The following is a 17,837-nucleotide window of genomic DNA, read 5'->3' on the forward strand; positions in this document are numbered from 1 at the left end:
GAAAAGCTTCTGCTTTTACAAGCCTGGGGGTTACTTGTGAACAATTGATGTGAAGAGCTCCTCTGCCAGCGTGGCCACACAGAGGGCATCATCCCAGGCACCTGGCAGCAAATACACTCCATAGGACTCTTCTCTGGGGCAGTGCCCCTCCTCCTCTCCCTTCTCCACCCACACTCAGCTGCAGCAACCACCAATGGACAAAACGTGAATAATGGCCAGGAAAAACAGCCTAGAGGAGGAGAGCAGGACTTCTATCTTTCCAAAACTGAAGTGAGGGGAAGAGAGCTCTGGAGACCATCCCCCTACAAGGCAAAAGTTGCCAAATACTCAGCCTGCCCTGTGCTAACTGCTCGGGAAGCAAACCAACTAAGCAAGGACTCAGGATTAGGGCTTGAGGTTTCGTTAGCCTTGCTCTGGCCCTTAATAGCCTTGGCATGCCCTCACACCATAGCACAGCTCTGCTACAACTGCTGAAGCTTCTCTTCCCTCATGCATAGCTCCTTGCTGAGGGCTTGCACCTCAAGTGTGCAGGTAGCGTCAGGCTGAGGTACGCTGCTCATGTGGCTGGCAACCTGTTCCTAACAGCATCTATTTCTCTGGCCAAACTCTCTGAGTATGCTGGCATTTCTGCACATCTGTATTCCACATCTGGTAAGCAGGAGTGTGCCAGGCCCCTGTGCTACCATAGACTTGGGATGTTAGGAAATCTGCTGCAACAGTGAGGCACGTATTGGAGAAATGAAATGTATGCACCTGGTTGCCAAAGTTGTATTGTACTTGAACTGAGCATTGCTAACTGATGAAAATTAATTTCAGCTTTATGGGAGGCATTCACATATGAACAGGCCTTAATGAGATACAAGCAGCTGTCAATTGCTGACTTCGTAAACAAATCAACACCTAATGACTGAATGAGAGTTTGAGGATATTTGGGTAGATGTAATTATGGCAACTCAGGAGGTAGCAAATATATTCCATGACCTACAACTTTGCATTAGCTTGCTAAGGTTCTTAATATCAGGAGAGTAAACAAATAATTTTATTTTACCTCAGATATCTGAAGAAATGTGTAAGAGAAAGAAGAGAATTTCATTTGTGATACACCTGGGACACGATTTCCATGTGCTTCTGGAAAATGCTTCACAATGCAACAGTGACTTTTATTTGACATCAGCCTGGCTCTAGATGCAGTATCAGCAGAAGGCTAGATTGCTTTCCAGTAGCACAACGTTTTAAAACAGCAACAAACCAAATACAAAAAAAAACCCAACCAACCAAACAAAACCCACCAGGAAATCTGAGGGTTATTTTGCTTTGTTTCCATAACTCCTCGGTACTGCACTTCCCCTTTGCAAAGTGTGCAGATAACTGGTGTTTTATCACTGAGAGTGCAGCTGACACTCAGCTCCTTACTCTCTTTTGTTAATTAACATGGCTTTTTTAAGTTGTTGATTACCATTTTTAACAGCGTAATCCTCTTAAGACGTTGCTACCTTGAGGTGCAGAGCAGCCTTGGAAAGCTTTCAAATACAGTGAACAGGACCAGCTTTTTAGAGACATTGCTTCTCTTCAAGCCTACAGCCCATGATCACCCTGCTGGCTGGGAAGCAAAGGGCAATCCCTCACCCTGCTGCAGCTCAGGGGCTGTGGGATTCCCGTAGTAATGAAGCTGTCCCCAGGGGAGGCCTTTCTGTCTGCAGCTAAAAATAAACCCTGCCTGCTAGGCTGTGGCTCCCTGGGAGCCATCCTGCTGCCCAGCCCATGATGCACATGCCTCGATTTCTGCCGCGGGTTCATTTCCAAGCGGCAGTGCGGCTCCTCCCTTCCTCCCCTCCCTTAAATGAGGAAACAAATCTTCTGCCATGGCTGCCTTCATCTGGGAAAGATTCTAAGTAACAAGTGGAGCTGAGTTCACCCTCAGCTTGACATGCACCCGATATCTGAGACCCAGGGAGGGGGAGAGAGATGGAGCTGCCCAGCCGCATGTGGCTCTGAGTCTGGCAGCCCTTTGCAGCAGGAGGGGGGATGCTAAGCCTCTCCAGGAAAATATTTTGCCCAGGTGAGACCCGTGCCAGCTCCAGCATGAGCTGCCAGTCCTGGTGTCAGCTCTGCACCTTGTAGTCTAGGCTCAGCCCTGGAACAGTACTGCTCAAGAGTCTTCTTGGTGGGGTTTCAGGTGTGGTTCTCCCTTGTGAACGGAGGTGTACCCATGTGTGTACTCACCCCATTGCCTGTGTAGGGCAGGTGTGATGACTCCACTGCTTTTCTGGGCAGCCTGTTCCAATGCTTTACAACTGGATGAGGCACTTAGTGCCATGGTCTAGTTGATTGGTTAGGGCTGGGTGATAGGTTGGACTGGATGATCTTGGAGGTCTCTTCCAACCTGGTTGATTCTATGATTCTAACCCTTTTGTGAATCACTGTAAATCATCACACACACTCACCCCAGTTAGGCATAAATGCCCCTGGACTACAGAGTTGCACACCGTGCCTCTAACAGCCCACCTTCACTGATCAGAGGAGTCCAGCCATCATGCTCTCTCTCCTGTCACCTGGGCAAGCCACATGACACAGTTCTATTGTGCTGGGACATCGTGGAGTGAGTGCTTGCTCTAGACCCGTTCTTTGGTTTCAATATTGTCAATTTGCCCAGCACAAGTCAGGGTCACATCAGGAGCATCCAGGCTCTAGTAGGGCACTCTGGTGTTGTTGATGCACTGCAGAAAACATGAACAGCAGCACTGAGAGGATGTGCTGGCTTTAGAGCGCTCTAACCAGCAAATAATTGTGGTGGATATTGACTGTGCATTGTGCCTGTGCAAGCTTAGCAAGCCCTTCATGTGCACATTCCTGGCACGGTGCACTTTTAATGGATAATTCATAGCTCTTGTAATGTATCCCATCAATACTTTGTGTCCTGAGGGAGCGCTTAATCGGCAGCACTGCCCCAAAGATTAACTGCATGCTGTAAAAGTGCTTAGAGTGTTTGCAATATCAAGCAGATACTTAAAGCAGACAATGAGGGCAATTTCAATTAAAAATCAAGCCCTTGGGCTGCTTCATTTGTTTTTTTAAAGAAATTCCAATTTGGTATTTTCAGTTTTTCTCCAAGCATGCACTAAACTAATCTCTGTGTGCTTCTATATGTGGAAGAATAGCTAACTGTCCATTTTAGCTTTTCCATTCATTCTTCCATTTCCATACAAGTGAGCAGGTGGCTAAGACACCTTCACAATATGTGTTTTAATTTGTCTTATTCTGCATAACGTTTTGGAGGTGGTGGGAAGAGCTTTTGAACATAAATTAGAGTAACAGCATTATATACCGTGCCATCATAATGTAGCCATATGTCTCAGAAGCAAATTGGAAAGAAGCTTCTTGTTAGGAGCCTTCTGTTTCTCATCCTCCACTTGCCTAGTCAGCTGTTGGTCAGGCATGGACCTGTCTCAGTTTCAAGTCTGTCTTTTACTACTTTGCAGTCAGCCTTGCTTTTCCTCTCCATCCCCTCCACAGCTCTGTGACCCAGCCTCAGTGCCCATGTTGTCCCCACCACCTTTTTTTTCCCAGACCCACCACACAGCCAGCACAACCCCTTTGCCACATCACAGTGAACATGCTGTTCTTAAGGTAGGAAAAGAATAGGTGCTGTGAAATGTGATCTTTGTCAAGAACTTCTAATTGCAATGTCTCCAGTGAGATGTGAACAAAATTTGATTTAGAATCATCTTGACAAAAAGGAACTTCCATAGCCCATAAAAAACATTCAGCTGTTGTTGAGTGGAAATAGCTAGTACTTGAAGGGGAGAGACACTCACATTCAGGAACTTCAATTTTATAGGTGTGTATATTTAATAATAAATATCAGAAGAAGCTTTTTAGACAGGTTACAGCCTGTGACCAACAATACAAAACCCAAAGTCACACCCTAGATTCACCTTCCTGTGATTTTCACAGAATGGCACTCAATGAAAATCCACTAATAGTTAATCTTCACATAATGCACAAGATGCCTGTGAGATCTCTGCAGCTTCCCTCAGGAGTGCCATTAAGTCAGGTCCATTCCGTAGCTTTGTGCAGCAAGTGGCACCATTTAGGAAGCTCGTTTCCAAGATCAGCAGGCAGGGCTGCAGTGGTGATGTCAACTTGCTGTGCTTTTTGTAGTCTGTCTCTTTTCCTCCCCTTCTGTAAAGAACCCCAGCCTAAAGCACTGCTGCTGGTTTCAGGTCCAGTGCCACACGCTTCCGCTGGAGTCAGACCTACTACACAGCCCAGGACGAGTGGGCCTTGGACAACATCTACATCGGACAGCAGTGTCCCAGTATGTGCAGCGGGCACGGCTGGTGCGACCACGGTGTCTGCAGGTATAAAGCATCTTCCAGTTCCTCCTGATGACTCAGGTGTCTTGTCATTTCTCTGTCCAAGAGCTCATATCCTTGGCAGACTGTGATGGTTTGGGTGTTCCCCACCCCCCACACTTTAGAAGTTACCCAAATAGACTCAGCTGACTCTGGGAATATGAATGAAGCTATTTATTTACAGCTAGCACAATATACAAGCAGATATTTACAGTATATACAGTTATAGACAGAAATATACAAGGTAAAAGGTAATACAGAAACACAACTCCCCTCCCAGAAACCTGAGTCCCCAGGAGGGGCTCTCAACCACCCCTGCACCTTCCCCCTGCCCCTCTCAACCTTACCCCAGTCCCAAGGAAGAATAGAGGTTTTCAGCCAAGAGCTTAAGAAGCAAAGGTGAGTGGAAGGTGAGGTTAGGGAGATGCAGCTCAGTCAGAAACCCAAGGCAGAGAGTGACAAAATGGCGAGAGTGTTATCTAATGTTTTCGCTTCTTCTTCAGCAAGACTGAGGGGAGTAGACATCACCATTGTTTTCCTTTCACAGCCTATGATCTAGTTCTTCTCACCAAAACATTCTACCCTGCTTCAAACTAGCACACAGACCCAGGCACTGGAAGAGTTTTCAGTGGCACAGGGTTGCCCTGCTTCAGGTGTCCTGGTGGCCACTCCATCCCTTTGCACAAGAACCTCAGGGAACAGCTCTGTTCTGGATTTGTTCCACTGGGTCAGGAGGGTGCCAGGGACAAGCTCAGTGCTGCTGGGCAGACACCTCAAACCAGGTGCAATAACAAGGGTACAAACTACTGCCTGTCAGTTTCAAACTCCCTGGATGCCACAGGGGTTCTTGTAGGAATATGATGGAGCTTTTATCCATTACCCCATTGTTTTAGTTTGTTTCCAGGATCCAAAATGCCAGTCTTAGAATGATTTGTTATTTCATATAAAATTTGAAGGTGCACCACCTTAAGCACTTGTCAATGTCAAATAGACTCTTTAAAATCTCACTACTTTTACATTTCCTTCCAGGTGTGACCCAGGATTTCGAGGTACTGAATGTCAGCCTGAAAATCCCCTTCCTTCCACTGTCATGTCTGATTTTGAGAGCTCAGACAGCCTGAAGACAGAGTGGCAGGAAATTATTGGGGGAGAGATCGTCAAGCCTGAAGAAGGCTGTGGGGTCATCTCGTCTGGCTCCTCGCTCTATTTCAACAAGGTACTAATGAGGGATGGGAGACTGAGAAGGGCATGTACTATGGGTTTGAATGGAGCGTGGTGGGGTTGTACAGCAAAGAAAGGGAGGGTGGCAGAAAGCTGCACACAGCGTGAGAAGCGCTTGAAAAAGTGCAGCTGTGCTTTTGCAGGTAAAGAGCAGAGCAATCAAAAGAGACTGGGAAAGACACTGCTATTAGATATTCAAGAAGCACCAGCTGTAGTGGAAGGAAATCACCAGTGTGTGGGAGGAAGTGTGTGCATTCAAACTGTCTTCATTGTGCATTTTCTGGTTTGAAACTTAGCTCTTTTTCAGCATCCAGCAGCTTCCATTTGTTCTGTACTCTTCTGGACAAGGGATGGCTTTCCAGATGACAAGCAGCTTAATTTGAGGTCACAGGATCAAAACTGGTGACAAAAGCAACGACCCCAGACTTTTAGAAAGTGGTTAACCTGTAGAAGGATACTCTTTTGTATGATTTGGATGCTTTGCAGACAAAAATAACAGAGCAGAAAAGAGATACAGAGAATCCTGCTAATTAATAGCAATTATAACTAAAATAACAACATATCTTTATAACTAGGTAGAAGATTATGGGCTGTAATCACAAATAAATTTTATTGTTGCTCCTTAGGTTGAGTTTTGGGGTTTGTTTTGCTCTTAATTGAAAGGAGAAGTATAAAGGCAGTTATGTGCTTCTCTTTTTAAGATCTGATCAAACTGCCACTGCTGTCACGAGAGCCAGATTAGTCCCAGGAGAATAACCCAATAAGCAACGCTGTGTAATTGTGTGTTGTTTACCTCATTACAAACATCTAGCCCATCAAATAATTTCCAGCACTCCTACGTAGTCTCACATCCAGCTCCCCTGGAAGTGCAGCTCAGTACTGAGAATTTCATGATCAGTATAACTAGCTAATTGTGATAATTGGATTTTTTAATGCAATTGTCTCCTCTGTTAGATGTTTTTCGTTCTGGCTCAGTTCCTTACACCAAGTTTCTCAAAAGTAGTTTGCTAGAATTAACCTGCTATGATCTTTCTGCTGATTTGTGTTAAGGAGGAGTGAAAAACTCATTTAGAAATTCTTGGCTGCTTTCTATTGATCTCTAAGGGTTAGGTTATCATTCATTTCTTGAGTAGTAGCAGCCTGTGTGCCATCAACAGAAGGTGGTTTATTTAATTTCTGTTTAGATCTTTTTCAAGGCATCAAGTGGCCAAGCTGGTAGATAATTAAAAAAATATTTTAACACTTGCCCAGCAGTTCTGTCTTGTTTTGGAAGCTCATATGCAGAGGCTGCATTTCTTTTCATTTGCTTAAACAGACACTTCTTGTTTGAATGTCTACTGTTTACTGTCGTCGTCAATTAATGCTGCTGGAATTAATGCTGCCTTTGTTTTACATCCTCTCTCTTCGGTTTTACAACTTGCTCTTGCAATTAGCCCTTGTAGTTGCTGTGTCGTGGTTTCTCAATTAACCTGGTTCTGTGGTTAACCCTTTGGCAGGCAGAGCTACTGTGTGGTGTAGAGATGGCAAACCTATCTGGAATAGTTCTACAGCAGAGCAGGTCAATACGTTGGGTATCCTGAGGCAGTCAAGACCTGCCCATACACCTTTAGTATCCATTGTTAGTTTCACTTAGTGATAACTTCAAATTACTCTGGGTCTCCAGATGAAGCTGTGAAAGCAAACTGCCATGATATTATCAGTGTCCCCTTGGCCAGTGTTAGCCATGGGGGACAATTCACTCCAAACTGAATCTATTTTACTTGCATGGCACCATCCAGGAGGACTTTGCTCAACTGGGAGTAAAACACCAAATAAAACAAAGCAGCAGGCATAATTTGAGACCAAATCAATATGACTGTATTGTAAGTGAGCTTTTTGAGGGCCAGGGGATTCTTCACAACTTTTGGTTGTCACCAGAGATGCAACTTAACAGAATTTCAATTGCACAAGCATTCAGCTTCCAGAAATCAGTCTGGCTGTGTGGTGTGGCCTGCTTGAGTCTCTAAGTGAGCTATGGATCCAGGCTGTAACACAGGCAAAGCAAAATTTTCTGAGAGAGAAAGCAATGGTCATTAATCTGTGCCTGAACTGGGTACAAAGAAAGGGGAGTTGGTGAATGGAACAGGATTTAAATTCGGCTATCATCTTACTAAATTAAACCAAAAAAACCCACAGTATTTTAATTCTCAGCTCAGATTTTGTTACTTATGTCCAGCTAGATTATTTGCCTGTCTCAGATTTGTCTGGAAATCTGTCAGAAGGATCATCAATGTACAAGTGAGACAGATAAAAATATAAATATTACTTAAAACACAGTTATAGCTTAGCTCAGGGTTTCTTTTCTGATACCTTATTGTGCCTGGAGATGGACAGGAACCTAGGCTGAGAGAGCTGGGTTTGGTCAGCCTTGAGAAGAAAGGGTTAGAGGAGACCTTGTTGCCATGGACCAGTGCATAAAGGGTAGCTACTAAGTGAATGGAGAAAGATAGGAGGTAATGGAGAGAAGTTACTGCTGGGGATATTCCCAATGGACTCCAGAGTAAAATGCTCCCCTATGAGAACAGTTGAACACTGGAATCATCTCCCAGAGGATGCAGTGGAGTCTCCTACATTGGACAGTTTGAAAACTCAGCCTGACAGGGTGCTGGGCCAGCTCCTTTCAACTCCACTATCCCCTAGAAAGTGAGCCTTGGGTCTCTTCCAAGCTGTGTTTTCTCAGAGAATTAGAAACGGGAGGTGTGTTGTTGATTCTCCATTCTGCAGGACATTGCCATGTTGCAGCTGCCTCTTTGATGACAGCAGGGGTATGCTCTCTGCATCCTCCCTCCAGCTTTGCCCTACTTGCAAAAACCTGTGGCATCATCACACTATGCTGGGGCAGGGCTATGACAGGCACGGGGCATGAGGGTCACCTTGCATTCTCCTTGCTCTGTGTCCTGCCTTGCTATTGGCAGCTTCACATCAGGTAGCACCATCTAATAGGCTTGTCGATGTGCAAGCAATATGCCTTGCAAATGCAAATAGCATCCTGGTGTGCTTGAAGAAGCCTGTAGCAAGTAGGTCAGGTTATCCTCTGCCTCTCCTCTGCCCTGGTGAGGGCTGTTCTGGAGTACTGTGACCAGTTCTGGATTGCCTGGCTCAAGAAGATCAAGGAACTACTTGAGAGAGATCAGCAAAAGACTATGAAGGTGATTAGAGGAGACTATGAAGATAATTAGGAGACTAGAACATCTCTCTTATGAAGACTGAGGGAGCTGGGGCTCTTTAGCTTGGAGAAGAGGAGACTGAGGGGTGACCTCATCAGTGTTTATAAATATGTAAAGGGTGAGTGTCAGGAGGATGGAGCCAGGCTCTGCTCAGTGATTCTTGAGGACAGGACAAGGGGCAATGGGTGGAAGCTGAAGCATAGGAAGTTTCATTTAAACATGAGGAGGATTTTTTTCACTGTGAGGGTGACAGAACACTGGAATAGGCTGCCCAGGGAGGGTTGTGGAGTCTCCCTCTCTGGAGATACTCAAAACCCGCCTGGATGCATTCCTGTGTGATCTGGTATAGGTGATCCTGCAGGGGGGTTGGACTGGATGATCTTTTGAGGTCACTTCCAGCCCCTGACATTCTGTAATTCTGCGTGACTTAGATCTCTTTAGCCTGTAGAGAAGACTGAGGGAAGCTCAATGCTTATAAATACTTGAAGGCTGAGTGTTAGGAGGATGGGGCCAGCCTTTTTCAGTGGTGCCCAGTAACAGAATGAGAGGTAATGGGCACCTAACTTGAACATGAGGAGGAACTCTTTTAATTTGAGGGTGGTGGAGCACTCAAACATGCTTCCCAGAGAGGTGGTGGAGTCTCCATCTCTGGAATCAGTCAAAACCTGACTTGGTGACGTCCTGTGCAGCCTGCTTTAGGCGAACCTACTCTGTCAGAGGGGTTGGACTAGGATGATCTCCAAAGGTCCCTTTCATCCCCTAACATTCTGTGATTCTGTGAAACATAAAAAAAGTCAAATTAACAGAAAATTCAGTGTTAACCTTGTTGCCTAATTTCCTGTGCAGTAGTAACTGGTGTTGGGCTTTAAGAATGTCTGTTCCCAGTGAAAGTATTATATTTAATATCATCATTGCCTCTCTGTTCTTTGTGTTGTAGGCTGGAAAAAGACAGTTGGTAAGCTGGGATTTGGACACGACCTGGGTTGATTTTGTCCAGTTCTACATCCAGATAGGAGGAGACAGCTCTTCATGCAACAAACCAGACAGCAGAGAGGAAGGTGTGCTGCTGCAGTACAGCAACAACGGTGGCATCAACTGGCACCTACTAGCAGAAATGTATTTCTCTGACTTCAGCAAACCCAGGTATAGGCTTGTCCTAAATGAAATGCATGCTGCATCAAATCTTTAAAAAATCCAGTTTCTCAGTTTATGAAAACATGAATAGAAATTTCAAGTTGCAGTGCTTAGAAGCCTTCATTATTTGGAAATTTTCCCAGGCTGTCACAGTAAGTTCCTGTCACTAGGGAAAAAAAACCTAATGGAAGGCCTTTTAAAAAAAAGAAATAAAATAGGAAGTTTCCAATCACCTCCCACGTAAACCATGACTAAAATGCTAATATCTACAAATAATTAGCACAAATACAGAACTTGCCCCAAAGAGGTGTAGAAATATGCCATTTCCTCTGACCCTCTGAACATATAGTAGTGTCACATCTAACAAAAGCTCTTTTAAACCAACAAGAAACTATGTGCAGCATTTCAGATTGGCTGTAAGGTAGATTTTCAGTGCATATTTATATTGCATTTGCCTGCATAGGCATTAAGTACAGAATCACAGAATTAACCAAGTTGGAAAATACATTGTTTCTGTTACCTGCAGCTGATGTCTTTCAATGCACAAACGGTTTTACCTTCCCATCTTGTCACTTTGCCTTGGAATGACAAGAAGGACTTTTGGAACTCAGCAAACTGTGTTTTTCTAAAGGTGGTCTAGACATTTGAAAGTATAAACCCAGTGGAATGGAATAGACTAGAATAATATTTCACTTGGAAGTGACCTAGAATGATCTGGTCCAAATGCCTCTTAAACACTGGTAGACTTTGAGGTATGGACCACCTCTAGGAAGCCTGCTCAGCATTTGACCAACCACTTGATAACTAAATGCTTCCTAAAGTCCAGTCAAAAGCTCCTCTAACACAACCTTGAACCATTTCCCTGCATCCCATCACTAGATACTAGAGAAGAGCTCAGCACTCCTCTCTCTGCTTCCCCTCCTCAGGAAGCTGTAGAGAGTAGTGCGGTCACCCCTCAGCCTCTTTTCCTTAAAGTCCAAAGTCTGTGGCTATTCTTCGTAGGTCATTCTTTCCAGCCTTTTCACCAGCTTTGTTGCCCTTCACTGGATGCATGCAAGAGCCTTCACATCCTTCTTAAATTGTGGGATTCTGAACTGCACATCATGAAACTGTTTATCCCACAAGTGGCCAACCTGTCCATAAAGATGCTGAGGGATAGTATCAAAAGCCTCACTAAAATCCAGAAAAATGAGACCAACCACCTTCCCTTCACCCACTCAATGGGTAGGTTAGCCTCTGCTTTATTGAAATTGCAGGACTGTTTCTCTGCATGAGAATCATCTGGGCCTTATCCAGCAAAGAAGCTACACCTTCATCACTGAACTATCCAATAGATTACTTACAAGGGCAACAAAGCTGGTGAGGGGCCTGGAAGGGCAACAAAGCTGGTGAGGGGCCTGGAGCACAAATCCTATGAGGAGAGGCTGAGGGAGCTGGGGTTGTTTAGCATGGAGAAGAGGAGGCTCAGGGGTTATCTTATTACTGTCTACAACTACCTGAAGGGGCATTGTAGCCAGGTAGGGGGTGGCCTCTTCTCCCAGGCAACCAGCAATAGAACAAGGGGACACAGTCTCAAGTTGTGCCAGGGTAGGTATAGGCTGGATATTAGGAAGAAGTTATTCCCAGAGAGAGTGATTTCCCATTGGAATGGGCTGCCCAGGGAGGTGGTGGAGGCATCGTCCCTGGGGGTCTTCAAGAAAAGCCTGGATGAGGCACTTAGTGCCATGGTCTAGTTGATTGGTTAGGGCTGGGGGATAGGTTGGACTGGATGATCTTGGAGGTCTCTTCCAACCTGGTTGAGTCTATGATTCTATGATTCTATGATTCTATGATTCTACTTGTAAGCAAAACATTTACACCTTCTGAGTAACGAAGAGTGATCTGAGTAACCAAGAGTGATAGTCCTTACTGAATACAGCTACAAGTATTTATTTTTCTGTTGCTTCAGATGTGGTTCAGATCTTATGTTTCAACAAATAAACCTGGGAAACTTCTGGTAAAGAAGGTTCCTGTAACTCTGAACAGTGCTTCCACATCCCTCTGCCTAACCAGCTAGGGAAGTCCATGGTACAAAAGAACAGATGATATAAAGAGTACCAAACGAGACATAAATGCACATGTGAGGTGTCTGAAATACTGCACAGGTAACTTAATTGCTGTAGTTTTTAGCATATGTGTGATTAGGTTTGAAATTCTAACTTTTCTTTAACATCATTTTGTAAGGTGTTTCCTAACTCAAACATAAAGCAAACTATCTGAGAGGTTCCAAAGTTATAAGGATTCATATAGGAGGGCTGAAATAATTTTTATCCACAGCAGCAAACTCTGATGTGCAATCTATTGCAGTGCAGTAGAAAGATGTTTTTGTCTACAAATAAACCCAACCAGCAGAAGAGAATAAGAAGTTAATTTTGCCAACACATTTCAGTATTACTTGCTGGCACCAGAAGACTTGCTGAACATGCTCAGCTGAACAGTTTAATTCTAAGCTGAAGACTTCAAATCAGCTCCTTATTGTGGCAGGCAATATGGTAATGGAGAGTGAAAAATAGCCATTCTCTTAAAGAGTTTCCATTCTCCACAGACAAGTAGGACGAAGAAGTTTCTTTGTGTGCAGCATGTAAATAGGTATCCAGATCAGTAGCAGACTTCTGAGGGTGTCTGTACACAAGACAGTTACTGGCTCTCCTACCTTGTTTCCCTCTTCAGTGGCATTTCTCCTGTTTCTCTTCAAACCATATTCTCTAAAGGTCTGCTGAATTTCTTCTCTTCAGATTTGTCTACCTGGAGCTGCCAGCTGCAGCCAAGACACCTTGCACCAGGTTTCGTTGGTGGCAGCCTGTGTTCTCAGGAGAAGGCTACGACCAGTGGGCCATTGACGACATCATCATCTTGTCAGAGAAGCAGAAGCATGTCATTCCCATTGTTAATCCCACTTTACCACAGGTAATAAGCAAGAGCAGGCTGCAGGCTTTCCACAAAACAGGAGCCACCCTCTTGGGTAGACTTTTCCCTGAAAGCATTCAATCTATTCAGAGAAAAAGCTCTAGCATTTGCAGCTCTGTTTCTCTGTGTGAGAATCACCTGGGCCTTATCACAAACCCCCAGGCTCCCAGTCCTTGTGACAGATGTGTCCTCAAAAACTCAGAACAGAAAATCTGGAAATTACCCATTTTTGAGAGTGACAGGGAAGACAAACTGCAGAATTTGTGAGTTTATAACTTCTGGAATTATCGTTAAGTTACCCTGCAAGGTGCTAGTACTTGTTGTTGCTTTCCTTATCGCTCCTAACAGAACTTCTATGAAAAGCCAGCATTTGATTACCCTATGAACCAGCTGAGCCTGTGGTTAATGCTGGCCAATGAAGGGATGACCAAAAATGAAAGTTTCTGCTCTGCCACTCCCTCTGCCATGCTCTTTGGTAAATCAGATGGAGACCGATTCGCGGTGACTCGAGATTTAACTCTGAAGCCTGGATATGTCCTGCAGTTCAAGGTATGATTCCTACAGTATGTCCCTGCTGAGCATCAGTGAAACTGCCCTTAGTCAGTACTTGCAAGGTGTCACTGGAACCACAGGTCAGAACGAGGTGGTAAATTACAGTGCTGTGTAGAACAATGAGCATAAGTATGAATCCCTGCACTATAAATTGCAATGCTGCTCTGAAAGCGTAGCCAAGACCTTGTTGCAGGAGAGCTTTTCACCCCCCTGGAGAAGTGTCAAAGATGGCTGTTCTTCAGCATGTCTCAGAAGTGAGTTGAAGAGTTGAACTGTCACTAGATTCAAGTCAGTACTAGGAGATGTTGCTGCACTGTCAGAGGAAGAAGGATTTCTGCCATCTGGGGGTCTTTGACTACAAAAGCTCCAATGTGGTTTGTGTACACTTTTTGTATTTTAGACTATTTAAGGCCTTACAAGCTGCTCTGGACTCCAGTGTGAATTTGTCATATAATTTCCTTTTATTGTATCAATGAATATAGACTTCAATTAGCATTCTTTTCTGTAAAGACCTTGCAAAAATTTCAATGGTCTGACAACACATCAGAAATTTGGCTCCAAATAAAGTGTATTTGCTTTGACAAGCTCTTGTTGCTGAACCCTAATCAAAATTTTATTGAGTTTATAATGAAATCCCATCAGTGAATTCTGGAGGTTGGTTGCAATGCAATTTTAATGAGCTCGCCACAAATACATGGTCCTTACATAATTGGTGGATACAGACACTGAATAATTTACGAGTGGAATTATTAAAAGAGATCAGATGTTTACAGGCAGCTTTTCAAATGTAATTCCCAAAGTTCTATAAATAGGCAAGTTAGTTAGAAACAGTGGGACTTGTAAGATAATCTCATTTCCTCTAAAAGTTATGCTAATGAAATGCTATCCAAACGGAGAGATTGCAGGACAATTGCTGAGTGTTGCTTGTAGTTTTGTACTTTAAACTGTCCAAAACAGCAACCATTTGTCAGTATATAAATACCATATAGCCTGGAGAAGATGCTCCTCACCACTCCCCTTCAGTGGCCAAGTCTTCCATTCTGTAGGTTTGATGATCAATCAACATCATCTCAAAAATTATTTAGTCTAAGAATGTAACACTTAGAAGTATATAATCCACCTTCCATTGCTGAAACCCCTGGCAATGTAGCATAAATATGCAAAATAAACAAAATGTACCAAAGAATAATAAGTTCTTCATAAAGTTCATAAGTTCTTCTGCACTGTACTGTGCACTGGTTAGACCACACCTTGAGTACTGTGTTCAGTTCTGGGCCCCCCAGTTTAGGAGGGACACTGAGATGCTTGAGCGTGTCCAGAGAAGGGCAACAAGGCTGGTGAGAGGCCTTCAGCACAGCCCTACGAGGAGAGGCTGAGGGAGCTGGGGTTGTTTAGCCTGGAGAAGAGGAGGCTCAGGGGTGACCTTATTGCTGTCTACAACTACCTGAGGGGTGGTTGTGGCCAGGAGGAGGTTGCTCTCTTCTCTCAGGTGGCCAGCACCAGAACAAGAGGACACAGCCTCAGGCTGCGCCAGGGGAGATTTAGGCTGGAGGTGAGGAGAAAGTTCCTCACTGAGAGAGTCATTGGACACTGGAATGGGCTGCCCGGGGAGGTGGTGGAGTCGCCGTCCCTGGAGCTGTTCAAGGCAGGATTGGACGTGGCACTTGGTGCCATGGTCTAGCCTTGAGCTCTGTGGTAAAGGGTTGGACTTGATGATCTGTGAGGTCTCTTCCAACCTTGGTGATACTGTGATACTGTGAAAGTCTGTTCTTCAAGGCCCCAACATGGGCCATTTTTGGATAGCTTTGAAACTGGCCTGCACATCAGTTTGGTGGTGCCCTTTGAATGCTCTAATTCTGAGCACATGGTTAAAGGTTTTCCTGGCATGGTGAAATTTCCATCTTAAAATGCTGCCTGGGATAGTTTCACATTGATAAATTCAAATGCAGTAATTTGTCAAAATTATTTCATTTTCCATGGGTTATTTTGTTTTACGTTTTGCATTCTACAGACAGCTCAAGTAGAATTTCTGCAATGAAATAATGAAAACTAGTGTTTTTCTGGTGGCTTGAAAAAATGAAAATGAAAATTTTAATGCAGCAGCCGATTTTTTCTTAGTACCATTCTCATTTGACCTTTTAATATGCATTTTTCTACTTCATCCAATTTTGCTCCATTCTGGGGGCCCAGGCTACAGTGCCAACTGTCAGACATCATTCCAGTGAAGCCAGTGACTAGGCTCTGGTCCAGGTTCATGTCCCAGGGTGGTGTGGGACCTCATTCAGCCTGATCCTCTGGGCACATTGGCTGAAGTGTAGATAAGATGGTTCTTAGAGGATCTAGCTCTTCTCACTCCTGGGCAAATAGGTGCTTGTGCAGAGCCTGCTGATTGTGGCCTGATATCCAACAGAACCTTTGAACAGCTCTTAGCTCATTTTAGTGTGCTCAACCCATCCACCTCATTGAGGACGGGAATTTGCGCTGAGAAATGGCATATTGATGGAGAAAACAGACTCTGGGCTGGATTCAGAGCTGGTGTCAGAGCACTAAGCCTCTCAGACCAGAACACCAGAGGCGATTTGCAGGCAATAAATACCAATAACAGTACAAATAAATACCAATAACAGGTTTCTTCAGCTCATATCCAACACTCTGCTTTCTTGCAGCTGAACATCGGCTGCACCAACCAGTACAGCAGCTCTGCTCCCGTTCTCCTTCAGTACTCACATGATGCTGGGCTCTTCTGGTCACTGGTGAAGGAGGGCTGCTACCCTGCATCTCCAGGCACAAAGGGGTGCGAGGGGAGCTCACGGGAGCTGAGCGAGCCCAGCGTGTATCACACAGGAGACTTTGAGGACTGGACAAGGATTACCATTGTCATCCCCCGGTCACTTGCAGCCAGGTACTGTACATCATAAAGCAGTGATGTCAATGGTAGCTGTGGATTGGCTGCCTCTTCTTTGATGCTATTTCAGGAAAAAATTGCCAGCTGCAAACAAAAGCAGTGCTAAAAATTGGCAGAACTGGGAAGAATCTATGTGCTCTCTAAACCAAAGAGAAGCTTCCTGGTTTAGAGGTGTCATAATTGTCTACAAAATTAAGTTACAAGGCAACAAGGAACTCAGAACATTTTAATTGTACGTCAGTTTCTTCATCCTGACACATCAGTTAGGGCAGAGGCACCAGCGAGGAAGTGGTAAGTCACATGAATCAAGCCAAATTGAATCAAGTCAGCTGATTAATTTTGGTTACCATTGGGCAAAGAAATTTTAGAAGGCTGTTTGAGCTGCAGCATTGTGTGCTGTATCACTGAAGCCATCTGAAACAGCAAAAGTCAAAGGAGAGAGGAGTAGTAGGTGTGCCCATCTGCTAGTGCCTCCTCAGCATTGTGTTAATAGAGGTGCAAAAAGTGGAAGATGCAAATAAACCTGGAAATCAGGAGGCATTTCTCAGTCTTACTTGGGTTTAGCTGAAATTCCTCACTCCCTTTGCTTGGTTTTACCCTACCAGTAATCTGCCCTGGTCTATCTGCTGCCTGCACCAAGCGCTGCCCATGCAGACAACAGATATGCCCTGAGCCCCTGGCCATGTACTCCCACTGCTCCTTGCCTCTTGCCTCACAGGCTGCAGCTCCATGATGCCTCTGGGTTTCAACCTCATTCTCCTGTCACAGACTCCTCAGATCCCTGCACAGATTTTGAGTACGTGGCATGTTGTGTAGCAGGGGAGCTGGTGCCTTTGATGCAAGGAGCTGAAACAGCAACGTGTACCATAAAAAGGTTGTCTTTTCTTCAGTAATTAGCCAATAAAAGCAGGTGCCAAATTGCACAGATCTGACACCAGCCGATGTGATTTACCCAAAACAAGCACTGCAGAATCAGTAGCAGCAATCTGTTTGGCATTATGTTCAGTAATGTGGTCAGGAATAAGAAGCTCATGTTGATGTATTAGAAATATAAGTATTGTGAGCACAGTGAGGGTCTCAGTGTATTGAAAATTGACTTTTCTGTGGGCCACTTTGGAAATCATGTTTTTTGGGATGGGTTATCCGGAGAGCATCCCATTTCATCAGTTGGTACAGAGCACTGGCACTGTGATCACTGCCTGCCAACAAATACCAGTTGTGTAGGAGAATAGAATAAACAGTTTTATTATATTTTAGATAGAGTGGCAAGGAGAATCTTAGTTAATCCATTGGGGTATCAGTGAGATTTTAAATAGATTCCCCTCTCTGGAGCTCCTATAAAATGATTCAGCTAGAAGTTAAAGAGTGAAAATTAATAACCAAAATATTTCTTCTTCAACTAATTTCCTGTGGAGTGGGTTGGCTGGACTACCCTAGTGTAGGCTCAGTTAAGTTCCTGGAGCAGTGTCAATTCTGCAAGTCAAGGATTAAATCACTGTTTTCCAGGAATTTCCCTGT

General features: G+C 44.4%; 1 protein-coding gene across 3 annotated transcripts in view; it reads left to right on the plus strand.

Moving 5' to 3' along the window:
• The window catches only part of RELN (reelin), a 314,867-nt gene that overhangs the window by 224,570 nt on the left and 72,460 nt on the right, over nt 1-17,837 (plus strand). For all 3 annotated transcript variants that reach the window (XM_064142519.1, XM_064142520.1, XM_064142521.1), the window contains 6 exons: nt 4,224-4,361; nt 5,385-5,571; nt 9,720-9,925; nt 12,691-12,862; nt 13,211-13,411; nt 16,081-16,316. In XM_064142519.1, the coding sequence (XP_063998589.1) occupies nt 4,224-4,361; nt 5,385-5,571; nt 9,720-9,925; nt 12,691-12,862; nt 13,211-13,411; nt 16,081-16,316 (1,140 nt within the window). The remainder of the gene's footprint in view (nt 1-4,223; nt 4,362-5,384; nt 5,572-9,719; nt 9,926-12,690; nt 12,863-13,210; nt 13,412-16,080; nt 16,317-17,837) is intronic.

The sequence above is a fragment of the Pogoniulus pusillus genome, chromosome 4, assembly GCF_015220805.1.
Source record: "Pogoniulus pusillus isolate bPogPus1 chromosome 4, bPogPus1.pri, whole genome shotgun sequence".
Classification (NCBI taxonomy): Eukaryota; Metazoa; Chordata; class Aves; order Piciformes; family Lybiidae; genus Pogoniulus; species Pogoniulus pusillus.